The 19,241-nt window shown below is 50.2% G+C and overlaps 1 protein-coding gene across 3 annotated transcripts; it reads left to right on the top strand.

The window, feature by feature from the left end:
- Positions 1-610: 610 nt before the first annotated feature.
- On the top strand, positions 611-18,199 carry NUTF2 (nuclear transport factor 2). 3 transcript variants are annotated; one of them, XM_033844349.2, is made up of 5 exons: positions 611-732; positions 14,046-14,173; positions 15,729-15,800; positions 15,885-15,983; positions 17,689-18,199. In XM_033844349.2, exons 2-5 carry the CDS (start codon positions 14,075-14,077, stop codon positions 17,800-17,802), a joined length of 384 nt encoding a protein of 127 aa, XP_033700240.1. In that variant the 5' UTR covers positions 611-732; positions 14,046-14,074; the 3' UTR covers positions 17,803-18,199. The 3 variants fall into 3 exon arrangements, with proteins under 3 accessions (XP_033700240.1, XP_073652985.1, XP_033700241.1); XM_073796884.1 differs by lacking the exon at positions 611-732 and adding an exon at positions 880-1,201; XM_033844350.2 differs by lacking the exon at positions 611-732 and adding an exon at positions 4,845-13,076.
- Positions 18,200-19,241: the final 1,042 nt, after the last annotated feature.

The raw sequence follows: 19,241 nt of genomic DNA, 5'->3' as shown, positions 1-19,241 counted from the left end.
TCTTAGCTGCCATGCCTACTGGAAAAAAAACAAAAACCAAACTTGTGAGAATGTCTTGTAGACCCTAACTGCAGAAATCTAAAGAGTAATCTTGTCTCCAGCCCAAGAAAAGCCTCGCCTGCTTGAAACCAGCTTTGGGTCCGACTAGCACCGGGCAGGGCGCAAGAATGTTGGGAAAAACAGAAGCTGTGCGTTCCGCCCCGGCTGGCCTTAGAGCAACACTCGAAGGGGCTGCAGGGGCGGCCAGAGCACCAAAGGGGAGGGGGCTTTGCGAGCGGAAACAGCTCAGGGGCCCAGGGAGGGGCGGCTAGGCCAGTTTGGGGCCAGGCCGAGCTCCCACGGAGGCGGGGCCAACACCGAACGGCCGCGCAACCAGAGCTGGGCCGGACCAGCTGGGACTTGGCGATAACTGAGCCCTGACCCTCGCCTGGCGCCAAGCTCGGGTGTTCCAGAGGCTTCCGCTAGACCACAATTCTCAGGGGCTCGCCTCGGCGGCCTCCCTCCCTGACTTAGTCTCCCCTCCCGCGCTGCGGGCCGTGTCTGGGCCTCGGCGCATAGGACGTCGGGAACTGTAGTTTTCTCCTGGCGCATCTATGCCAAAAAGGAGAACGGGGGGAACTGCGTTTCCCAGAGTGCAGCGGGGTGGCAAGGGAAGGCAGGGGGGAAGGGACAGTCGGTCGCAGACCGCGCTGGGTTGCCGCCGCCGCTGCCGCCATCGTGCCAGCCCCTCGGGTGAGTGTCTGGGCTAGCGCGCTGGGGCGGGGGCTGGGCCGCAGGAGCCGCGCTCCGGGTCGCCTGGAGCCTCAGCTGCGAGTCCCAGGGCCGCCCCTCCCCTCCCCCCCCCCGGCGGCCCGAAGCCGCGCGGGGCCGGGGCCATGTGTCGCGCGCGGCTCCGCCTCCCGTCGGTCCTCTGAGGCGGCGGCCAGGGGGAACACAGAGACAGCCAAGAACCCATTTCAGGCGTACCGTGCCCGTGGCGGGCACACCGGACCGCGCCGGGGCCGGGCCTTTTTCTCTGTTCTGGACCACCCGGATGGGGCTCTCCGGGCCCCGCCCCGTCTGGCCTAGCCCGGCCAGCCCGAGTCCTGCAAACTCTGCAGGCAGGCTAGCGGGCGGACCCCAGCCACACGTCCTGCCGCCCGCCTGCCAAGGATCCGGGGATGGGCAGGTGCCACCCGGCCCGCTCCGGAGTCAGCACTGGGTAAGGGCGCCCGCCTGCCGCAGCCCTACCCTCACCCGGTTCTCAACCATAGCTCGGCTAGGATGTAGGTGAACGCTCCCTTGCTTGTCTGCCCGCTGAGAGTGCACGAAACCTATCTCCCACTCTGGAACTCAGATTCTCCTGCATCGAGGCCAGGGTCAGGGAATCTGGGGTAGGGAGGGGGTTCCACGTGGGACTTCATCCCCGGCCAGTCTTAGAGGATCTGGCTTGATGAGATGAGGCGGCTCCGGACTCGTAGGCTCAGTCCCCGCCCTTCTCTCTGTCAGTGATCAGGCCCCAGCCGTGGGTGGGTTGGCCGGCCGCGTTAGTGGAGGGAGGGAAGAAGCCAAGGAGGTAAGGCTGAATGTGTGAGCCTCCAACACATCGTTAGATCTCTTCAGCACAGCCTAATCCTCACTTCTGCCCCTCCCAGAGTCATCTGCCCTTTTCCCACAGAGGAGGATGATTCGATAAGAATGGTAACGGTAAGGTGGGGTTTAATGGAGGGGAAAGTAGAATCCAGGTCTGAGGTCCCTGAGCCTGGTACCAAACAAGAGGCTGGGCTGCAAGCAACATTGGGCATAGGGCACATCTGGGCTGTGGGGTTCAGATTCATGCTCTGTGAGGCCCTTCTGAAGCCTGGGTGGCAGGACTAGAGCTGGAGGCTGCACAAAGTCAGGCTTCCCTCACCTGCCTGCTCACTTTCCAACAACTGAGTGACCTATGAACAGGCAGGAAGCTGGTTGGGCCTTGGGAAATTGCCTTTAATGATGGCTCCAAGGACTCCATTGATTTCTGGGAGTAGGGAAGTATCTAGCCATAGGGTAGTCTTCTAGCAGGCTTTGTAAAGGCACTCCTGATTGGTGATAAAATTAAGGGACAAGTCCAGAGAAGACCATGGATTATGGAGAAGAGACAGTTCGTTAAGCCTTGATTCCTCTGACCCCAATGTAGCTTCTGAGCCACAGTTCTTGCAGGGATAAAGATGCAGCTAAGTCTCTGCAGACCTGGCCTCAGCAGCATGCAGTTCTTTTAGGAGAGTTGAGTTAGGCCTGTGACGCAGGAAGCCACCATCCTTGGAATTTTTTTCCCTTGAGTATTTCCCCAGGTAATATTTTTCTGGTCATTGAACTCTAGCCTTGGAAGTTTTCCTGCAGTTGAACTGCATTCTCCCTGGTTAAGGAGGACAGGCAAGGAAGGTTCTGTCCAGATCTCGTCACCAGGGCCTGCGTTTTCTCTGGACTCAACCCTCCTAGTCCACATCCTAGCCCACGACCACATGGGAGTCAGGTTCATTCAGCAGACTTAGGAGAGGCCTGGTTTGCCAGTGGAGGTGGGCAACAAGGAGGGACCACCCACAGGACACAAATAGGATCAGTGTGATTGGATCTCTTAGTGCTATAAGTAGTTGTTCCAAGACCTTGAGATTGTCTGGGTTGGTTCTTTCTAGGACACTGGTGTCAGGTGAATTAGGCTTTATGGCTGTGGATTAGCTCACACATTGCAAAGCCCTAGGTGACTTGAAAACAAGGGTTTTCTTCAAGGTCAAAATGCTGCTGTTCCTTGGGAAAAAGGAACAAAGGTTACTTGGGAACAGGAGGAATTCAGGTCCCTCCCTCTCATTCCAATCGTTAAAGAACCCTGAGGTTCTCCAGAATCAATCTGCACCCTCTATTCATGTAGGGCTGTCTTGGGAGGTGGGGCCTGGCATGGGACAGTCAGGATATGGCTGCGTAAGCAAGCGGGCAGGCTGTGAGGATGCTGGGTTCTCAACCAGCTCAACTAGGTCCCTTAGTGACATGGAGACCACCTCTCCTCTCTGAGCCACGTTTCACTTTATTCTGCTGTCTTTGCAGTTGGTGGGTTGGGATGGGAAGAATGATTTAAGTGAAAGAATTCTCAAATTTTAGAACTGGAAGGCACCTTGTATCAAAAAATTCTGGAATACCCTTACTGAGGCATTAGTATCTTGCTTGAAATTTTTTTTTTCTCCTTTTACACCAATGATCCATTTTATTCAGCAACCATTCTTGCAGCGCTTTCTATATGTCAGCCCACTGGGCTGAGGCTGGAGGTAGAATAATGAATCCTACCAAGTCCTGGTGCTGGGAAAAGGATGTCACAGTAGTGGAAGAGACAGAGGTAATGTTGCTATTATGTGCTGAGGGCTAAGTTGAAGGGACCCACAAGGGGCTCTTGGCCCTTTGCAAAAGAGGGGGCTTCTGAATGAGTAGAGCACCAGAGAGGAAAGTCTGTTAGTGAGCCCACTCTCCTCTCCAGTGCCTGGAGAAACCACAGAACAAGGTATACTTCAGGATGTTGGGGCCAGGAAAGTCTGGGGTCCCTTGAGAAACTTGGCTGTCACCACTCCAAATTGCTGTGGCTGTTGAGTCTAGCAGCTGTCTTCTATCGGTAGCTCCTGCATTCCTCAGGGGTCTCTGCTGGGTATTCTCCTGGTGCCTGAGAATCTCACCAGCATTCTGTGGTGTGTGGCCTTATTCCCTGCCTGGAACCTGGGTTTGTGGCTTCTGTCTCTTCTGAGACCCTCTCAGGTCACTTATTCAAGTGCCCAGTGCTCCTGGAGTGATAAATATCAGGACATCTTCCAGAGTCAGACCAGAGGCACTCTCCCCAGAAGTGAAAGGGAATAGTCCTTTTGGAGAGAGGGGAGTGGATCCAAAAAGTTTTCCACAGGATGGACATTGAAAGTTGGGCAGGATTTCTGTGCGCTGGGGTTGAGCTGAACCTCCTGATGGGCCTTTTTTTTTTTGCGGTACGCGGGCCTCTCACTGTTGTGGCCTCTTCCGTTGTGGAGCACAGGCTCCGGACGTGCAGGCTCAGCAGCCATGGCTCACGGGCCCAGCCGCTCCACGGCATGTGGGATCTTCCCAGACCAGGACATGAACTTGCGTCCCCTGCATCGGCAGGCGGACTCTCAAGCGCTGCACCGCCAGGGAAGCCCGATGGGCCTCCTTTTTTATTTAATTTAATTTAATTTAATTTTTTTATACTGCAGGTTCTTGTTAGTTATCTGTTTTATACATATTAGTGTATACATGTCAGTCCCTATCTCCCAATTCATCCCACCACCACCGCCACCACCCCCCCACCACTTTCCCCTCTTGGTGTCCATACGTTTGTTCTCTACATCTGTGTCTCTATTTCTGCCTTGCAAACCGGTTCATCTGTACCATTTTTCTAGGTTCCACATGTATGCGTTAATATACGATATTTGTTTTTCTCTTTCTGACTTACTTCACTCTGTATGACAGCCTCTAGGTCCATCCACATCTCTACAAATGACCCAATTTCGTTCCTTTTTACGGCTGAGTAATATTCCATTGTATGTATATACTACATCTTCTTTATCCATTCGTCTGTTGATGGGTGTTTAGGTTGCTTCCATGACCTGGCTATTGTAAATAGTGCTGCAGTGAACATTGGGGTGCATGTGTCTTTTTGAATTATGGTTTTCTCTGGGTATATGCCCAGTACTGGGATTGCTGGGTCATATGGTAATTCTATTTTTTGTTTTTTAAGGAACCTCCATACTGTTTTCCATAGTGGCTGTATCAATTGACATTCCCACCAACAGTGCAAGAGGGTTCCGATTTCTCCACACCCTCTCCAGCATTTGTTGTTTGTAGATTTTCTTTTTTTTTTAATAAAATTTATTTGTTTTATTTATTTATTTTTGGCTGCATTGGGTCTTCATTGCTGTGCGTAGGCTTTCTCTAGTTGCAGCGAGTTGGAGCTATTCTTCGTTGTGGCAGGCGGGCTTTTCAGTGCAGTGGCTTCTCGTTGCAGAGCACAGGCTCTACGCACGCGGGCTTCAGTAGTTGTGGCTCACGGGCTCTAGAGCGTAGGCTCAGTAGTTATGGTGCACGGGCTTAGCTGCTCCGTGGCATGTGGGATCTTCCCAGACCATAGGTCAAACCTGTGTCCCCTGCGTTGGCAGGCGGATTCCTAGCCACTGCGCCACCAGGGAAGTCCTATTTGTAGATTTTCTGGTGCCCATTCTAACTGGTGTGAGGTGATACCTCATTGTAGTTTTGATTTACATTTCTCTAATAATTAGTGATGTTGAGCATCTTTTCATGTGCTTCTTGGCCATCTGTATGTCTTTGGAGAAATGTCTATTTAGGTCTTCTGCCCGTGTTTTGATTGGGTTGTTTATTTTTTTGATATTGAGCTGCATGGGTTGTTTATATATTTTGGAGATTAATCCTTTGTCCATTGATTTGTTTGCAAATATTTTCTCCCATTCTGAGGGCTGTCTTTTCATCTTGTTTGTAGTTTCCTTTGCTGTGCAAAAGCTTTTAAGTTTCATTAGGTCCCGTTTATTTATTTTTGTTTTTATTTCCATTATTCTAGGAGGTGGATAAAAAAAGATCTTGCTGTGATTTATGTCAAAGAGTGTTCTTCCTATGTTTTCTTCTAAGAGTTTTATAGTGTCCAGTCTTACATTTAGGTCCTAATCCATTTTGAGTTTATTTTTGTGTATGGTGTTAGGGAGTGTTCTAATTTCATTCTTTTACATGTAGCTGTCCAGTTTTCCCAGCACCACTTATTGAAGAGACTGTCTTTTCTCCATTGTATATCCTTGCCTCCTTTGTCGTAGATTAGTTGACCATAGGTGTGTGGGTTTATCTCTGGGCTTTCTATCCTGTTCCATTGATCTATATTTCTGTTTTTGTGCCAGTACCATATTGTCTTCTTTAATGTAGCTTTGTAGTATAGTCTGAAGTCAGGGAGTCTGATTCCACCAGCTCCGTTTTTTTCCCTCAAGACTCCTTTGGCTATTCGGGGTATTTTGTTTCTCCATACAAATTTTAAGATTTTCTTGTTCTAGTTCTGTAAAAAATGCCACTGGTAATTTGATAGGGTTTGCATTGAATCTGTAGATTGCTTTGGATAGTATAGTCATTTTCACAACATTGATTCTTCCAATCCAAGAACATGGTATATCTCTCCATCTGTTTGTGTTGTCTTTAATTTCTTCAATAAGTGTCTTATAGTTTCCTTCATACAGGTCTTTTGTCTCCTTAGGTAGGTTTATTCCTAGGTATTTTATTCTTTTTGTTGCAATGGTAAATGGGAGTGTTTCCTTAATATCTCTTTCAGATTTTTTCATCGTTATTGCGTAGGACTGCAAGAGATTTCTGTGCATTAATTTTGTATCCTACAACTTTACCAAATTCATTGATGAGCTCTAGTAGTTTCCTGGTGGCATCTTTAGGATTCTCTATGTATAGTATCATGTCATCTGCAAACAGTGACAGTTTTACTTCTTCTTTTCCAATTTGTATTCCTTTTATTTCTTTTTCTTCTCTGACTGCCGTGGCTAGGACTTCCAAAACTATGTTGAATAATAGTGGTGAGAGTGGACATCCTTGTCTTGTTCCTGATCTTAGAGGAAATGCTTTCAGTTTTTCACCATTGAGAATGATGTTTGCTGTGGGTTTGTCGTATACACTGATGGGCCTCTTTTTAAAGTTATTTTTTTCTGATGGGCCATTTGAGGATGTTTGTGTGTGTGGAGTTGGATTTGAGTTGACTACCCCTTCCCTAACTTTGAGATTCTGTGATTCTCTTGCTTTGACCGTATGTGACAGGAATTCTTGAAGACCCTCTCCCTGAGGGAGGCCACAGCAGTGGGTTATCCCTGCAGTGACTTCCAGGCCTGGAGTCAGTCTGGAGTGACTGATCGTTCTGGTAATCACCCTTACCACCAGGTCTGTGTGGCGCCTTCTCCTTCTCACCCTATCAGCTGGAATGTGTCTTCCTGGGAGGAATCATTTGCTCAGGCCTGGCTACAACTAGGGAAGTGTCTTAGTGGCCAGGGAAGAGGAACACAAGAGAGCTGGGGTTGGCCCTTCTCACTACCCTAGGCCTTTCTCTTTATTTGTTGCTGGTACCTGCTATGTACCAACTCCTTAAGCACCCAGGCTGGAGTGGGGGCTACGCTGGAGAAGGAGAACCTCCCCTCATGAGAGGGGTGTGTCCAGGGTACCTGGGAACTGAGGGGAGTTTGCCTCAGTAAACTGGGGGAATTCTGGAATGTTTGTTTCTTAAAGCCTCAGGTACTGCATTAGAGCCACTGGGTCTCACCAGGGCAGAAACTGTGGCCCCCTGGAAGGATGTCTGTAAAGAGACATTGGTTCACTTGCAGAGATGGTCAGGCCCAAGTCAAGGCAAGTTCTCATTTGTAGGTTGTAAACCTGCTTTGACAGGCTGAGCATGCACTTAGAGGCTTCTGTTCTGATGGCCATGGAGCTTGCTGATTTCAAAGGGGAAGAAAAGGCCTGGGCTCCATTCCTCACAGCCTCATTTTGCCATCTATGCTTTCTGCTGCTTGACATGGGCTCTCAGCTGCTCCAGTCCAGGCCAATTTTGTGGACATTTTAATGCTGACTATGCCAGTGGCCTTCTGTGGTCTTGAATTCTTTCCTAATCTCTCAGAGTCTTGGTTTCTTCATCTACAAAGTTACACTAATCACACCAGCTTTTCAGGGCTGTGAGACTCCAATGAGAGAACACATGTAACTGTTTGGCTTACAGGAGTTTGACTTACAGTACATGAACCAGCAAGTTCATGGATGGGAGCTCTCTAGGACGGGGGCCTCAGAGATCCCTGAGCCACCTGGGAAGGGGTGGCCACTCAAGGACTGAATAAGCATGGAGCAGAGGGACTACAATGCAGGTCTCGGGATTCACCTTCTGGGCCAGCCAGGGCAGCCTGAAATCTCTGGAGCCCTTTCTTCAAATAGAAGATAAGGAAAAGGCCCTTAGGGTGCTGGGGGCACCTAGACATCAGGGGTCTGCCCCAGGAGAGGGTTCTGTCCTGGCCAGCCATCTGGGCAGCAGACCTTAGCTGATTTCCCTCCCAACTTCAGGCAGGGGAGTGGTGGACGAGGCTGTTGCCAGTCCTCGGTCAAGGCTGCTCTTTAGTGTGGTGTCCCTATAGGAGACTGAGATATCCACCTTCTTCCTAGCTCTTGACCTAGTATTCACCTAGCACCTGCCAATGACTGCTTACAGCTGAGTCCTGCTTTATACCCTCAGTTGATTACCCCTAACATCCTCATAATTACTGATGAAGAGACAGGGTCAGAGGGTCATACCATGAGGGAGAGGAGAAGCAAACTAGAGGCCAAGCCTTTGAGGGAAGTGGTTGTGTGCCTACTATTCAGCCCCAGTTGTCCCTCAGGTGATCAGAGCCTTGTGGGGGGATGGAGGGTGTTTGGGGCTAAGCCCCACTTCCCACACGCCTCAGACAGATGGCTGGGTGGAAGGCAAAGGATTGTTTCCTGACAACTTGGACAGAAGGTGTGGGAGGAGGGGAAGTGGGTCACTTGGCCACTTAAATTGAACAGGGTTTGCCCAGAGCTCAGTCCTCCAGAGCAGAGGGGCTGGGCCAGGCACCATGGGAACAGGGGTGCCCCAGTCAGGGAGACAGACCATAAACAAATATGTAAATGTGACAGTCTCATGCAGTGACAAGTGCTAAGAAGATGAAACGGGGTGGTGAAGTGAGTAAATGGGTGGCTGCTTTAGACGGAGTGGTCACAGTGTCTGAAGGTATCTATGAGGAGGTAACATTTGACCTGACACATATGTGACAAGGAAGCAGACACATGGAGATCTACGAAGAAGGGTGATCCAGGTAGAAGGATCAACAGTTGCAAACCCCTCCAGTGAGACAGGCTCAACATGTTCCAGAAACAGGAAAATGCCCAGAGTGGCTGCAGAGGACGGGAAGGAGTGGGTGGCAGGAGACAAGGTTGGATAGCTGGGAGGCCAGGCCACCCAGGGCCTTGAAGCCAGGATAAATGGTTGAGACTGTCAGTGGGGAATGGGAAGGGAAGTCATTGGAGGGCCATAGGACAGGATATACAGCACCCCTCAGATCATGGAAAGAGGTGCAGTTTGTTCCTGAAGGACAGGCACTATGCAGCCTTCCCTCTCACTCCCCACAGTGCACGCCTGTGCTCTGGGTTTAAGCCAAGGTTGTCTGTCAGTCCCACCTGTCGGAGTCCTTCTCAGCCTCTGCTTCAGGGCTCTTGGAGGCCTAGCAGACAGTAGGTGTGAGGGTAATAGAGATGGTTGGTGCCAATTTCAAGGGTCCCACTATAAGCTCAGCATATCTGGCATTCTTTGCGGACCTCGGTGATGGGCCCTCAGAGGTGAGCATCCTTCTGTTTTATTAGTCTGGAGTCAGTAATGTCCTCTTCCTCATCACTCTCCTGCCTCCAGCCCTGACCCAGGTCCAGCTAGGCCAGCATCTATATCTGTTTTGCTGAGATGGTAGAATGGGGTTGTGACTTTGAAGATTTGGGAAAACTGTGAGATCATCCCCAATGGGTGAAAACACCCATTGTTTAGTGTGGCAGTCTGCCTGGTGCCATTGTTTGGAGGCAGAAGCCCTGGTTCAGACCTGTCTTGCCCCTGTCTTGCCCCTGTCTGAGAAAGCCAAGGTCAGAGATCAGGGCTTCAGCCCTACATGTTGTTCATTTTTTTTTAAAAATTTATTTATTTTATTTTTATTTATTTTTGGCTGTGTTGGGTCTTCATTGCTGTGCGCGGGCTTTCTCTAGTCATGGCGAGCAGGGGCTACTCTTCGTTGTGATTCACAGGCTTCATTGTGGTGGCTTCTTTTGTTGCAGAGCACGGGCTCTAGGTGTGTGGGCTTCAGTAGTTGTGGCATGCAGGCTTAGTAGTTGTGGCTCACAGGCTCTAGACTGCAGGCTCAGTAGTTGTGGCGCACGGGCTTAGTTGCTCCGCGGCATATGGGATCTTCCCAGACCAGGGCTTGAACCCATGTCCCCTGCGTTGGCAGACAGATTCTTAACCACTGCACCACCAGGGAAGCCCCCATGTTGTTCATTTTTATCTCCAGACTAGTTATCACTGGGAGTCCTGGCTCTGGAGTCCACTAAGCCTGGTTCCATCCAGTTCCACCATTTATTAGGCTTGTGACCTTGAGCAAATTAGCTGACCTTGCTGGGCCTCATTTTGCTCATCTCTAATATGGGAGTTGACTCACAGGGTGTTAGAACAAATGCACGTAAAGCCCTTAGCACATTTCTACACGTAATACACATTAGTGAAAATGAGACATTATCAGCCGGACATTGCTGTTTCAAGTTTCAAAATATGGAAACACTGACCCAGAATTTGAGGATAAAAATGAAGTTTTTTCTGTTACCCAATGGAATCTCCTGGGCCAGAGGTTTTAACCTGGGGTCTGTGACAACCTCAGGGAGTATGAATGAGTTGAAATCATTCACAAGGCTGGGGCATCTCTGCCTCTGCGGAAATTTGTTGGGAAAGGGCCATGGTTTATGAGACATTTTTAGAGCGTCTTTGCACCCACAGAGACCTAAGGGTCAGTGAAAGCTGAAGCTCAGTGGGTGAGAGGTCACCAAGGTCATTTCTGCTCCTCGAGGAGCCTGGCCTTAGTCAGCCTAAGTGAAGCAGGAGACGGTGTGGTCAGCAGCCCTCTTGGAAGAGCTGTAGGAGAAGCTGTCATGAAGGTCACTCTCCAATCTGATGTGAGGCTGCCCCTCAGCCTTGGCATTTTGTTTCTTTCCAGGCTGTTCTTTCCACAATAAATATATTAGAAACAAGGTCAAGGCTGGCTGGCCATCCTGGGGAACATCCTCCCAGCCTGGCCCACCTCTCCTCTATGTTGCATGGGGATGGGAGGTGGGCTCTGCACCCTGTTGCTTTTTCTGGACTCAGGAATGCTGCCTCCTGGCTATGAGTGCAAAGCTTTGTGGAAGATTTGGAGTCAGAAACTATAAATCCTGTAGTTTGCTGGACTCTGTGCTGGGAGGTTGAGGAGGTGGGGTCGGGTGTGGCAGGAACCACACTGGAACCCTCACAGCCCAGAGCTGTGTTCAGGCAGAGGAATGAGCCCTGGGTGTGTTGATATGGCTTTGCACGTGGGGTTGGAGTCAACAGTTGAGTCTGGAAAGGAGGACCCAAATGTGTGGCATCTGAACAGTGACCTGAGGGGAGGGTGGGCATCATGGCAGGAGGACTCACCTGTGCAAAAGACACAGGGAGCAAGCACTCAGAGAGTTCTGGTGTGTTTATGTGTGGAGCTGGATGGAGATAGGAGAGAATGGCTGAGGAGTCAGGGACGGGTGTGGATAGCCACATGTGGAGCTTTGGGGGTTTGACCTTTAACCCAAGGGTGAGGGTTTTGTAGGGGAGGGACATGGACAGCCTTGTGGTTTAGAGCTCAGGGATGCAAAGTTAGCAGAAAGCAAGCAGTGACCTTGACCAGAGAACCCAGTATCAGCACTGATGTACTGGGTGAGCTTGGGGCAACCAGCTGAACCTTGGTTTTCCCACCTGTAAAGTGGGCTGACAGTGGAATCTGACCACATGGCGATGTGATCACGACATAGAGATAAACACATGAAGGTCAAGAAGGCCTCGAATGAGGTTGGTGTTGGCCTCAGCAGCCCCATTTTGACATCTTTAAAGCAAAGTCTTCAGTCCACATACTTTTGAAGGTTCCTTCTCCCACTTTCTGGGAGCCCCTGAGCAGTCCTGTTCCTCAGGAGAGCTCACTCTGCCCTGTCCCACTCCACCGGGCCAAAGGGGTCTTCTTGTCCTTTTATCCCTCCACCTCTTTACTCTACCACTACTTCTGCCAAGTAGTTTTTGTATTAGTATGTTAATCACACTGTTAAGAACAATGTTGAAAAAGGAAAAAACACCCCCCCACTTCCTTCACCTCACTGTCCCACCACATGGTGCCACTTTTTTTTTCTTTGGATGAGCTTCTGGCCTTATTTCCCCTCATCCTCCATCTCCAGCTTCTCGGTTTCCTGCCCTACTCTCTTTCTGAGGCTCTAAACAGGCTCTTTCTGTTTCTTTTGACTGGCATACTCCTTTCTCCAAGATCTTCCCTGAGGGCTGCTTAGGACAGAGCGGGAGATGGCCCTCATCCATTCCTCCAGCTTTCCCCCTGCCCCAGAGTTCAAGATGCTCAGCAAGGCATCTTGAGAGCATGATGTGGTAGGGTTGGGCCACGATGAGTGAGCCAAGCATAGTGAATACTAGGGTGGAAGGGGCAGAGATGCGAGATGTGGGGCTGTGTCCTGCCTCCAGTAACCCAAGTTTGCATGTGGTACAGTCACAGTCTGACCCCTTGGAAATGTGACCAAGACAGAGCAGCTGGGACTAGCTGTTGATCCTATGTTTTTCCCATTTGTTGATGTATTTCTTGGCAGAGTGTGAACTGGGATACACCTTGTCCCAAGCAGGCGTGACCGGGTCCAAGCTTTCTCCTCTGCTTGTTTTAGACTTTCCTGGACATTTCTTAGTCATCCCAGCACTGAACTGCTATTTTTAGTGCCACCACCTCCTAGGGGACTTAAAATAAAGCTGGCTCAGCTTCCTGGCCCCTCATTGGCTGGAGTGTTGGTCACAGGCAGGGAGATTGGCTGGATTGGGGATAAGCCACTGCCCACTAACACTGTCCTTCCCTCTGGCTCTTCTGGCCTTGGGTGAGGTCATAGGGACTGGAGCAAACTAGCACTTACCATGTTGAGTTGAGGGCTTTACTAGGTTCCCTTAGTGAGACCACAACCACTGGCAACCTCAGGGTTCCACCCTCTTATAGAGAAGGGGGCTGAGGCCCTAAGAAGTGCAGTGACTTGTGTGAGATCCCACTACTGCCAATGGTTGTCTGCCAGGGCCAAACCCACCTCCTTACTGCTTTGGTTCAGAGTTCCTGTTATTAGGAGAGAGGGGGTGGGCTCCTCTACAGTCAGAGATGACTACAGAGCAACACACAGGTCTGCTGTCATGGATCCTGCAGGGAGATGCACGCCACCCTACCCGGGCCTGCCAAAGCGTGAGCGACTCTTTCATCTGGGGCTTGGGTTTTCCGTCTAGCAGCCTGGGGTCCCTGATATCTGTAGCGGGGGGGCCCACCCCTCCCTCTCCTCCCCCCCTCAGAGACTGGAGAGGGGCAGCCCTTCTGATGGAGTGAGTGCTGGGATGGGGATGTGAAGACATGACACATTTCCCCCTCACAGCCTTCATTTCCCCTCCCAACATTTTTGTTATTACCTGTGATCCTCTGAACCCATGGTTCCAGCTCTGAAGTGGGTAGATATAACCCCCATCAGTGACGAAATCATGTCACCTGGCCTCAAAGACGTAACTACCCCCTTAAGACAAAGTGTGTGCGGGGGGATTCACTCGCTGTCTTTGTTGCAACTGGGGCCTTGAGGAGCCATTTCCCCCCACTCCCAATGGGTCTTCTTCCACCTGCCAGTAAGCCCGGAGGGCAGTGTTGAGGGACTGAGTGCTGAGTCTCAGCAGGACAAGGAGTGGGCCTGAAGGCTGCAATAGAAGACACTCCACATACAGACATCAGTAGTTCCCGACCTGCAAAGTGGGAAGAATAGCAATAACTCTCAACAGCCTTGCAGGTTGTTGAGAGGATTAAATGAAAAGATATGGGGAGAGTGCTTAGCTCCTCCTTAAAAGCCCATCCCTCCATTGGACTTGCTCTGACCTTCCTTTGTCCTGGCTCCACCCTCAGCACCCATCCTGCTGTTTCATCCACGAGAGCCCCTCAAAGGAGGGTCTGGGTCTGGTCCACCTCTGGGCTCCCTGCACTGGTCTGTATTGAGGGATCGCCTGTCAGTTCCCTGGGCCCTCTCTGTGTTTCCTGGGAGAACAGACGTCAGCAAAAGACTCCCTACTCAAGGAGGTCTGGGAGGGGTGGGGGTCAGTGAGGAGACTGGCTGGCTACCTCCTGCTTCCACGGTACCAAGGTACCAACACTACCCTCCCTGTCTCACTGGACTTGCAGGTCTCAACGAGGCCGGGTGACGCTCCAGAATGGGAGACAAGCCAATTTGGGAGCAGATTGGATCCAGCTTCATTCAACATTACTACCAGTTATTTGATAACGACAGAACCCAACTAGGCGCAATTTATGTAAGTCTTCAGCTCTAGGACCAGAACGGGACCTCAGGGAATCAATTCACATGTTGGGCCAGTGCCTCCAGTTCAGAAGTTCTGGCAGCCCTCACTGAATTTGGCTGTCCCCTTTTATCTGAGCTACTCTCCATGGCACAGGGGGCTTAAGGCCTAGCCCAACTCCCTGGTCCACACATTCCTTTCTGTCATCTATAAGACTGGATTCTGATACCCTAGGCAGCAGGTTCTGGGCTTGCCATTCCATGGTCCTGGGAGTGCCTCTGTTCTAGATTGGGCAGCAGCAGACAGAGGCTAGGGCTCATGGTGCCCTCTGGAGGCAGCAGCTGTAAGCATCATCAGTGCCCCGCTGATCTCTCCTGGAGGCCCCAGGTCCACCTTCCTTTGGGGGGCCAAAAGCCGCTGAATGCTCATGGAAAACAAATGGGGTTAGTCCAGGGAGGTTGGTGTGTCTTGAGAAACCCTTCTATGCAGGTATGATTTGCTGCTGTTTTAGTGATGTTCATATATACCAAGAGTTAATTGTATTTGACCCTGCCCAAGACAGAAATGTGATTGATCAGGCCACACCTAGCAGGTCTGCCCAGGATAGGAGAGGTAGGAGTCATCCAGCATAGCCTTGCAGCCTGACTGGGCTGTGGGCAAACTCCTTTGTGTCTCCCTCCAAAAAGTCAGGGCCAGTTCAGAAATTTTGAAGAAAAGAAAAGGATCTTACCAGTGGAAGAACAAATCCAGCACAGGTATTTGATTGTCACTATCATAGGTAGAGAATTTTAAAAACTCAAACTGGTATGACTCTGGGATCCTTGGCACTTCTACCATATTGCTTTTAAAATCAATTAAAGCAGGCCTGACCCAGAGAAGAGTTAGCAAGGTCCTAAAAGAGTACTTTATGTATGTCATTTTATATAAACCTCAGCACATATTCCTTTTAAAGATCAGGAAACTGAGACTCAGGGGGAGAAAAAAAAAAGTAGCTTGCTTAATGTCAGAGCTGGTAAGTAGCAGAGGCACTTTTGAGTTCTGCCCCTGAAGGCTGTGGCAGGAGAGATGGGGTGGGGAAGAAGTGAAGGTAATGGGTTACATGTTGATGGTAGGGAGGGTCCCGGGCAAGGCCTTGTCAGCCTCCATTCCTCTCTGACCCCATGGGAAGGGCCTCTTTGGAACTCACTGATGGCTTTTCTGGGACTGGTGCTGACTGACCATGCAGCAGGATGGCTTTTGACTGAGCCCTGGCCACATATAGCCAGCCTGGAGCTCATGCATATCAAAGGCCATACAACTTCTTGAATAAAAGGTGGGAAGTGAACTTATTAATAAGTTTGTATTTTGTTACATAGTCTTTCAGAGCTTGGGTTCTGCAGTGCTGGGGTGTAATTAAAGAAGTTGTTCATCCTGTAAAGTTTGGAAGTTACCCTCATTTTCCTTCTTTACAGGCAGGGAAACTAAGACATGAACTAATTTCCCCAAGCAAGACCCTTTTCAGGGTCCTTTCAGGACCTCAGAGATACTCCTTGTGCTCTGAAGCCCTGACCCCAGGTTTCCTGGTTTTCAGATTGACGCGTCATGCCTTACGTGGGAAGGACAGCAATTCCAGGGGAAAGCTGCCATTGTGGAGAAATTGTCTGTAAGTAAGGGCCAGGGCTGGGCTGCAGGCAGCTCCTTCCCCACCCCACTGGCCACAGCCCACCACCCACTCTTTCCTTTGCAGAGCCTTCCGTTCCAGAAAATCCAGCATAGCATCACGGCGCAGGACCATCAGCCCACGCCAGATAGCTGCATCATCAGCATGGTTGTGGGCCAGCTCAAGGTAATAGTGCTGCTGCCTTGCAGTGCTGCTGTCCTGCTTCTCAAGGGACACCCAAAGTGATGCTTAGAGCTGTGTAGCTCAGTACAATAGCCATCAGCCACATGTGGTGATTTTTAAATTACATTAAGTAAAATGAAATAAAATTAAAATGTAGTTCCTCAGTTGCATTAGTCATACTTCAAGTGCTTGTGGCTGCCTATTGGACAGCGCAAACATAGAACATTTCTGTTATTGCAACAAGTCCTATTGGAGAGCACTCGTATAGAGCATTTTTGGAAAAGGGACAAGAGGTATAGGAGCAGGATGGGGCTGTGATCCAAGCCACTGGGCCTTTGCACTGCCTCAAGGTGTAGGTGGGCCTTCTGCAGGCAGCTGATCCTGAGCTGGAGTCCATGCTGCCACTCCCCAAGCTGGCTGCTGATTCTTCCACCTGCTGAGCAAAGCAGATTCCTGAAACCCTTGCTTCTCTTTGCATTTCTCCTTCCACTTCTCAAGACCTGTTACCTTCAAAGCCTTCCTGTGGTCCCGTACCCCCCAGGAACTCCTACTTGTTATGCTCTAACAGGCTGAAGCCAGATTCTTGATTTCCCAAAAAAGCCTCTCCTCCTTCCCAAAGCAGGACAAATGAGCTGCCCCTTAACCAGGTTCCAACCTCCTGGGCCTGTGGCATCATGGGGCCCAGAGTAACAGGCCCACATGCCTTCTCCCTAGGCTAGGCAGGGCTTCTTGAGTCCGTTACAAGGGTGGAAGAAAGTGGCGGCGGGGGGGGGGCTAGGCCTCTCCAGTGGACCCAGACGGACCTGCCTTCTGGCCTGTTCTTTCCTGTTAGTTTCTCCTGCCTGTCCAAGATACCGTGCCCAGCAAGTGTGCTCAAATAGGCCTTGGGAGTGAGGAGGTCTCTCCTGGGGTCTTAGTGCCCACTTTCCCAGGCTGGAATCAGTTAGCAGTGCCTCTTCCCACCTGGCTTCAGGTTCTTTCTGGTGTTTTTGTCCAACCCCCAAAAGACTGATTTGCCTCCTTGCTGATGATAATTCCTGGAAAAAACAGTGATATTAGAAACACTGTTGGTTGGCTGGGCTCCTACCTCAACTAGGCCTCATCTGGGTATTCTGCAGTTTGGGTGGAAGTCTCTCGCCTTTCTTTTTTCGTTGCAAATATGTTACATGACAAGAAACAGATTACCTGATAGTGCTGCATTGGTTTTTTTTGCTTGTAGAGCTGTAATCAGTGTGAGCTTGGTTTTGAGCCTTTTCTCATGTACTTGGCCATAGTCAGTATTAGTAGTACCTTCTCCTGGTTGGACTAACTGGCATAATCAGACACTAAGATTGTTTAGTTTACAGATTACTGTGAGTTACATGGTAAGTGCTGCAGAACTCTTTCAAATTGATCATTTGTGCCCAGAAACATGGGTTCAGAGGCACGTATGTTCTCTGCTCTGTTGCTGTAGCTAACTGGTGAGTTGTTCTGCAGTTTGTGTACATAGCAGTGTGAGCTGCCATCTCAAGGCCCAGTTTAGTGCCCAGTTTAGTGCCCAGTTTAGTGTTTCATACATTGTGTCAATTCACAGTCACAAGTACCCCTTAGCTCTCCTAGGATTTGCGTCCAAATTGTAGGGCCTGATCCCAAGTCAGCGTTCACCTCCTGCTGAACACCCTTCCTGTTCCTTGGCCACCTTACTGAACCATTTTCTCTCTCCTCACAGGCCGATGAAGACCCCATCATGGGGTTCCACCAGATGTTCCTATTAAAGAACATCAATGATGCTTGGGTTTGCACCAATGACATGTTCAGGCTTGCCCTGCACAACTTCGGCTGACCTCCTCCCAGCCAGGCACTCATGCTGTTTCCTCCTCCCTCCTCTTCCCGATATTATTCATGCTCCTCCAGATGCTCCAAATATCATACACAAATGAGCAGGGCCGCGGTGGGAGTGGGCGCAGTGCGCTACTGCTGCCGAGGTATTGTGCATGATGTTTGGACGCTAGACTAGTTGCATCTGATGGGAGAAGTTTGTGTTGTACCAGCGCATGCCTTGGAAAGACTTAAGTAATGCGAAAGGTTGTCTTTTTTTTTTTTTTTTTAATCTACTGACAAGTTGCTCTAGTAACCCAAAGAAGTGAAGGAGAAAGCAGCTGCCTCACCACCGAGATATTGATTTGTTCAGATGTTTCAATGCCTCATGATACAATAAAACCACAAAAATTTTCTTAACAGTTTAAATTGTTTTAATTAGTTTAATAGTTGGCTGGGCATCAGTAACTACCCTGCCTCATTGGCTCTCTCATGTCTCACCCTCCCACCTCTGCCCCACTTCAGCGATACCTGTTGCAAGGAGAAAACGCTGAAGCAGCACTCTCAGCTGGCTTCTCTCAGAAGCCCTGTAGGGCATAGTGTTCCCTCCATGGCCCACCTGGTCTTGGGAAAGTGAGCTGCAGACAGGCAGAGCTCAGGTCTGACCTGAAGCTTCCCTTGCACTGAAGCCTCTGCAGTCAGTTCTGACACCTCCTGTGATGTCTACGCTGGGTAGGGTCAAGGCTCTAATGACATGTGAGATGACCCAGAACCCCACCGAAGATGGAAAAGCCTTGGCAAAAATGGCCCATTAGCTTCAGGCCCTCTGAACTGAGGGCTCAGCAAGGCCAAGTATGAGCAGAGGTTTGAGGGAGAAGGGCCTGTTCTATCCACAGAAGGGTCAGGATCACATCCAGTGTGCCCTGTAAATCCCAAGCCAAGCAGAGGGCAGCTCTGATGCTGTACCATCTGCTGTGGATATCATTACCCAAAGGGGAGTAACTCGAACAGCTAGCCTCCAATGCCCATGGAGCCAGGCCCGGTTGGGTTGGAGTATAGATTTAGAACTACGAAAGAAAGCATTCTGAGTTTGAGGGATTTAGGTTCTAGGATTTCTCACCCCTGAGACCTCTGCAAGGCATCTCTAGGCCTCCTCCAATTCCCTCCCTGACCACACACACACACCTTCACACTATCTTCAAATCCCGGGAAGTCTCAGCTGTTGGGGCAGTTTCTGCTCCTCAGTTTTGGGGACAAGCCTTGCCTAGTACAAATCTAGCCCTTGAGCCCTGAGACCTTGGTGGTGTAAAACTCGTGGCAAGGTAGCAACCACAGGCTAGAACCAAACCCAGGACTTGGGCTGATGCCCTGTTAGGGGTTTTAGGATTGGTGAGGGCACCACAGCTTTGCCTGACCTGCACAGCCCCCTTCCCTCCTGCACTATGGATGGAAGCCAAGGACTTC

This window comes from Tursiops truncatus, chromosome 19, assembly GCF_011762595.2.
Source record: "Tursiops truncatus isolate mTurTru1 chromosome 19, mTurTru1.mat.Y, whole genome shotgun sequence".
Taxonomy (NCBI): domain Eukaryota; kingdom Metazoa; phylum Chordata; class Mammalia; order Artiodactyla; family Delphinidae; genus Tursiops; species Tursiops truncatus.
The sequence above is the reverse complement of the archived record's forward strand: the minus strand, read 5'-3'. Positions and strand labels throughout refer to the sequence as shown.

Coding starts and splice junctions, on each gene's coding strand:
- NUTF2 (XM_033844349.2), top strand. CDS start 14,075: ATGGGAGACAAGCCAATTTGGGAGCAGATTGGATCCAGCTTCATTCAA. Junction 15,801..15,884: donor CCATTGTGGAGAAATTGTCT/GTAAGTAAGGGC, acceptor TTTCCTTTGCAG/AGCCTTCCGTTCCAGAAAAT. Junction 15,984..17,688: donor TGGTTGTGGGCCAGCTCAAG/GTAATAGTGCTG, acceptor CTCTCCTCACAG/GCCGATGAAGACCCCATCAT.